The sequence below is a fragment of the Mastomys coucha genome, unplaced genomic scaffold (genome assembly GCF_008632895.1).
Source record: "Mastomys coucha isolate ucsf_1 unplaced genomic scaffold, UCSF_Mcou_1 pScaffold12, whole genome shotgun sequence".
In the NCBI taxonomy this organism is placed as follows: domain Eukaryota; kingdom Metazoa; phylum Chordata; class Mammalia; order Rodentia; family Muridae; genus Mastomys; species Mastomys coucha.
The window spans coordinates 53,661,993-53,668,191 of NW_022196894.1; the positions used below are offsets into that span (position 1 = coordinate 53,661,993).

A 6,199-nucleotide genomic window follows, 5' to 3' on the forward strand; every position below is an offset into this window, starting at 1 on the left:
ATTTTTTTTTTTTTTTTTACCAATTATAATCACTCAAATATGCCTTATTAACAAAGTAGACTATTTAATTTTAATGTTTGAAAGTTAAAAAAAAGCAGCAGCTAGTTAATCTGTGCACACATGGCACATGCTCCCTAAGCTTTCAAACTTGAAAGCAATTGAATGAAAATGTTCTAAAATAGATGGCAGCCGTGGTTACCCAGCCGAGAAACTGAAACTTATTGTGCCCTTGGATGAGTGACAAGGTGTGGTATGCTGTGGTATGCAGCAAACTGGTGCTTTTTGAAAGATAGAATTTTTGTTGTTTCCTATAAAAGTAAGATTAAAAAAATTTTTGAAATCATGATGTTGCACTGATGACAATCTTTCCTTTTCTCTTATTAGGATCCCATTGTTAACTTTGAACTTCCAATTCACTTGGAGAAATGGTTTCCTCGCCATGTAATTAAGGCCAAACGGGAAGATATTCGAGAGCTCATTTTGAAACTTCATTTACAGCAACAGAAGGGCAGCAGCAGCTAGTTAATCTGTGCACACATGGCACATGCTCCCTAAGCTTCCTGGAAAGCCGCTTACCAGCATCTGTGTCAGCTTACAGAGAAGAAAGTAACTTACAGTACATCATAAATTGTTAAAATGTATATGGGATCTTGTTTGAATCCTTGGGCTCTCACAGCCGAAGGCAATGAAAAAGGCACTTATAAGTTAGAAATTAAAATTTCAAAAATATGATATTTTTATGACTAAATATGCTTGGATTATGCAATAGCATATGTAATGTGGGAATGTTTTTCTAAGTAATAGACCTATGTGATCTGTACTTCCACATGACTGGGTGTTGATGGGAGGTAGGCTCTCCCTGGTGCCAGCCCAGTGCTTGTCAGGTTTGTTGACAAGTCACATCATATTGTAATTCTATTCTTTGCAGCTCAAGCATGCAGTATGAATACTGTGTATTTTTTTTAAAAAAGAACTTAGTATCAAGGCTTCAGAAAATGCCATTCACGGCATCTCTTCTGTATAGTGTGAAAAAAAAAAAGAAATATCATTAAAAATTTACCCTTTCAAAGTGCAGCTTATTCTCAATTGCTAAATGCAACTACTTCACTCTAATTTCCTCCTCCACTTATTTCAATGTCACATATAGGGATCTGAGAAATGAGTTCATTTATTCATATAAAATGTGAAACAAATTTTAATACCAAATAAGTTTTAAGATACTATGTAGCTAAGCTTTGTTTATTTGACGTATAGCTATATAAATATTCATTCCTACATTACCCCAAAATGTGTGTATACAGTTTCTATAAAAGATAAAATCGGTATCCTCATAATTTTAACAAAGAGAATACCTTTAAACTTCTATTTATTATTTAGAACCAAATATGTGATTTTATAGTTTGGTTTATCCACTACTCATGTGCAAAGCCAGATTTTTCATTGCTTTTATATTTTTAAGTTATGGTTTTTAAAGCTGTATGATCCTCCATGGATCTCATATATGCAGCACTTAATATTTTATTAAATGTTCAGGTAACAGTTCTACTGAATTTATGTGATGATGGTATTATCTAACAAACATTTTGAGGGAGACATAATCATACTGTTTTCTCAAAGAATGGATTTTAGAATATCATTTTAAACATCTCTTGGATTTATAGTTATAATTGTGTGTAAAGCACTTGAAGCAAAGATAATTTAAGATAAAACTAAGAAGTCTGAAACTTTAATTTTTAATCAAGTGATGTGGGGTTCTCAGTCACCTCGGCTTCTGTAGATCTTGTCTCTCTCTGCATTGTTCAAGGTACGTGGCTTTTGGAGATCTCACATGAAAATGGTTATTAATTGCATAATTCATTCCCAATTTGTATGTATTGGGGAGAATTTTTTTAAAGTGGCTGTTAATTATGTTGTATACCTAATTTTGGAAAGCAAATATGTGAGACATCTTGCAATTTCTGAACTTTTTTTGTTTGTGTGTTTTTCAAAGATACCATAGTCCTTCATCATGTTTTGGAGACTGTTTAAAATTTGTTTTCCTAAATTCATGTAGAAATGATTTGAGGATATCAACATTTTGTATTAAACATGTTTTCAATTCATTAAATTGTAATTTTTTTTCTTAAATTTGGAAGACTGCTAGCAATGTATTTTTAATTGTATTGTGTCTTGCAAATACCACGTAATTGGATGTTCAAATTAATTTTTCTTCACATTTTAACACATATGCAGTTAATTTGCATAACTTTTTGTTAAAAGGGAAATAATTTTTTCAAGTTGAGCAGCTTAATTAGATAAGAAAAGAGTTCCCCGAATCCATAATCCAAAATGTTGCTAAAAGTGAAATGTTCTGAGCATCAACATTTTACAAGTAGAAAATTCCATACCTGACCTCATGTGATGGTTGACAATCAAAACACTGAAAGTATTATGTAAAATTACCTCAGAATATGTATGAAGAGGGTATACAAAACATAACTGAATATCATGTATAGATTCGTGCCCTTCCCCAAAACATACTCATGCATTTGCAAAACATTCTAAGATCCGAAACATAAAACTCTTCTGCTTCAGCCAGGTGGTGGTGGCACACACCTTTAATCCCAGCACTTGGGAGGCAGAGGCAGGTGGATTTCTAACTTCGAGGCCAGCCTGGTCTACAGAGTGAGTTCCAGGACAGCCAGGGCTACACAGAGAAACCCTGTCTCGAAAAAAAAAGAAAAGAAAAGAACAAAAAACCAAAAAAACAAAAACTCTTCTGCTTCTGGGTGTTTCATGGAAGCGACACTCATCCCCAGTCCTGTTAGCCTGTAGTGCCACACAACAGAGTGAACTTCATGCTCATCCTCATGAAAGACTCCCATGGGGAGACCCCCCCACTCAAATCTTGGGAGGATGTGCACCCAAGGAATCATGAGAGACTGTCTTGATGCAAACACATGAGGCAGTTTAATATCAGAGTGCTCCGGGCCGACACATATCTCATGCAGGAGACAGAGGAATCGACCACGAGGCTCAGGGGCTAGGGGTTTATATAGGAAAAAGGTCTGAGGGAACAAAGGAATTGGTGTGGCTATACATGATTGGCTATTTCAGAGGGAAGATTAAAGACTCTTATCAGGGCCATGTTGTTTTCATTGTGAATATTCTGTGGTTCTGGTTAGCTGGGGCTGAAGTGTCAGCTGTGATTAACAAGATACCAGAACTACTAAAGTGAAAACTTTGCATTACTGGGACTATTGATGCTGGTTAGCTGGAGCTAAGAAATTAGCTGTAATTAAGAAGAGACCAGCATCACTGAGGTGACATCTTCTGCGAAGTGTTTTCTGAGGGCACAAAGAGGCTGTGTTCCAGAGATAGTCAAGATTGTATCTTGTGCTGCAGCAGGACTTGGTAATGTGTAAGAGTCATCCAGGTAGTACTGGTTTTGACAGCACAAAGGGGTCATGAAGAGCAGCTGAGGCTCAGCACAGTGAGAGGCCATGGAAGGCCATTGGTGAAGGTGCAGCCTCAGTTTGCAATTGATGGCCCAGGACTGAAGGTGTCATGCAAAGGAGTTGAGGCTTGGCACCTTAAAGGCAGTCTATGAGAGGCTATTGGTAAAGCCTAGTTACAGCAGTGTTTTGGGAATCCCAGTACCATGCAATGACCACTAAGGACAGCAGCAGCAGTGGAGTACAGGCATCTGGAGCCCAGAAGACAAGGTGTGTGCTACATAGGGCAGAGCTGGAGAAGTGGCCAAAGCCCTTGGTGGAGCCCAGAAGATCTTGAGTTGGATCCCAGACATTGGTTTTGCTTTTGATTGTGACTGTGCCCAGATATTTTTCCCTCTTGAAGGAAGAAAGTATTTTAGTGGAGCCCACAGTTGAGAGACTTTGAATTTTAAAAGATATTGGACATTTTAAATAGATTGAACTTTTAATATGTAAAGACTGTGGGACTTTAGAGCTATTTCAAATATCAGCTAGTATATGTGCAGATCAGGGTGGAAAATTCCTAAGGGTGGTAATCTGAGTCAACAGAGCATCTGGCTGACCTTAAACCATATCTAAGAGGACCAGATGACCCATTACTCAGTTGGGTCGTGCCAGGGCCTACCCGGACATATCTTTGCATGCTTTCTCCTCCATATCTTCCTGGCCTGCTAGTTCCCAGAATGTCCCAACAGCTCGCCTGCCCCTGCCCACACCCATCTGGACTTGCTCGATCTTGGTCCACTGTGTTTTCCTCAAACCTGCAATTTTCTCATTAGCCAGCACAAGTCTCAAATTTAACTCTTTAACTAACACCCATCTCCAGTTCTGTTAGCCTGTAGTGCCACACAAGAGAGTGAGCTTCATGCTCATCCTAAGAGCCTTTGTTGTGGAAACCTAGTGTCCTATTCTGCTTTCCACTGCTGTGGTAAACGTTGTGACCAAACCAGTTTGGATGAAAGAGTTTATTTCATCTCACAATCCTTGATGGAAGGAAGTCATGTTAGGAACTTGAAGCAGAAACTATGGAAGAACACTGTTTACTGATTTGATCCCTGTACTAGCACTTTGCTAGACACACAAAAAAATTAAGTTTTTCCTTTTTTTTTTTTAAAAGATTTATCTTATTTATTTTATGTGTATGAGTACACTGTAGCTGTACAGATGGTCATGAATCATCATGTGTGTGACTGCTGTTGAACTCAGGACCTCTGCCGGCCCGCTCGCTCCAGCCCCTCCGGTGTAATTCACTGCAGCTGTCTTCAGAAGCACCAGAAGAGGGCGTCAGATCTCATTACAGATGGTTGTGAGCCACCATGTGGTTGCTGGGATCCGAACTCAGGACCTTTGGAAGAGCAGTCAGTGCTCTTACCTGATGAGCCATCTCACCAGCCCCCAGTTTTTCCTTTTTTGAAAGCAAATTCTTTTTTCTTCCCTCAAGACAGGGGTTCTCTGTGTAGCCCTGGCTGTTCCAAAACTCAATCTGTAGACCTGGCCTCAAACTCAGGGAGATCAGCCTGCTTCTGCCTTCCAAGTGTTAGAATTATGTGCACTACCACCACCACAATCTAAGTTGCAAATACTTTTTATAATACTTGTATTTATTATACATTTTGATTTTATATCTATTCACAATTATCCCCTTCTAATGCCTGCCCACCAACTTGTTACCCAACTTAATGCCCTCTTTTTTGTTGTGTTTATTAATATCCCCATTGTAGGCATAAATTCTTTTCCAACCTACTTTAATAAGGGTTCAACCTCTCCTCTAGCCCACCACTCACCAGAGGTTAGTGAAAGAGAAAAGTCCTTAGGACACAGGGGTAGGGTGGTGTGAGGGGGCGGGGAAGTAGACCTGTTTAGAAATATTTCTTTGGGGGCAAGTCCAATTTTTGTTATCAGGATATCTGCAATTCAGTCTAGTAGCAAACATCAAATGCAAATTAGCGGCTGCAGTCCAGTCCTCTTGGCAAACACCACACACGAACCAGCAAGGGCAGGTCAATCTAGAAGAAACAGCAAAGGCCTTGGAAGTGGCAAGAATCCGAAGTAACCTCCCGAGAAGTTCTTTGGTGAGTTTCTCTGTATGGAGTCACCACAAGAGGAGCTCAACAGTGCAGTGTAAAGCAAACCAATACATGGCTGTTGTTAGCAACTAGCAAGGAAGAGCAAAGCAGTCCAGTGGTCGAGCTCCCATTCTTCCTGAACATCATCATTTCATGTGTTTGCTATAGCAAAACATCCTTTCATCTGTGCCTGCTTCAGGAAAACATTCTTTCACTTGTGTGCCCCAGCAAAACATTATTTGACATAACTTACTTTCCAAAGAAACCAGAAGTTTCCACTTCACCCATGATCTAATTAGTGCTTCCCATATAAACATGGATGAGGGGCAAGAGGAGGGCATTCACTTGAGCATGGGCCTCCTGTTTAGCTTCTTATTTCAGTCTGGGCCCACTTCCCTTGTGGTGGTACTGCACATAACAGTGGCCTATGCCCTCCCTCTCAATCAATAATCCTGACCATTCCTCCACAGTCATGGTTCCCTGCCAATCTGATCTGGGCAGTTTCTCAGTTGAGACCCCCTTTCTCCCCAGGTAACTTGATTATATGAACTTGACATGAAAAACAAACCAACACACATAGTGACCTGAGTTTGGTTCCTGGAGCCCATGTGAGGTGGTAATAGATAACTGAATTTACAAGTTGTTGTCCTCTGGCTTCCA

The 6,199-nt window shown here is 39.6% G+C and overlaps 1 protein-coding gene across 3 annotated transcripts in view; it reads left to right on the plus strand.

Moving 5' to 3' along the window:
• The window catches only part of Senp7 (SUMO specific peptidase 7), a 120,778-nt gene extending 118,676 nt beyond the window's left edge, over positions 1 to 2,102 (plus strand). For all 3 annotated transcript variants that reach the window (XM_031364083.1, XM_031364085.1, XM_031364084.1), the window contains one exon: positions 385 to 2,102. In XM_031364083.1, the coding sequence (XP_031219943.1) occupies positions 385 to 522 (138 nt within the window). In that variant the 3' untranslated portion in view covers positions 523 to 2,102. The remainder of the gene's footprint in view (positions 1 to 384) is intronic.
• Positions 2,103 to 6,199: the final 4,097 nt, after the last annotated feature.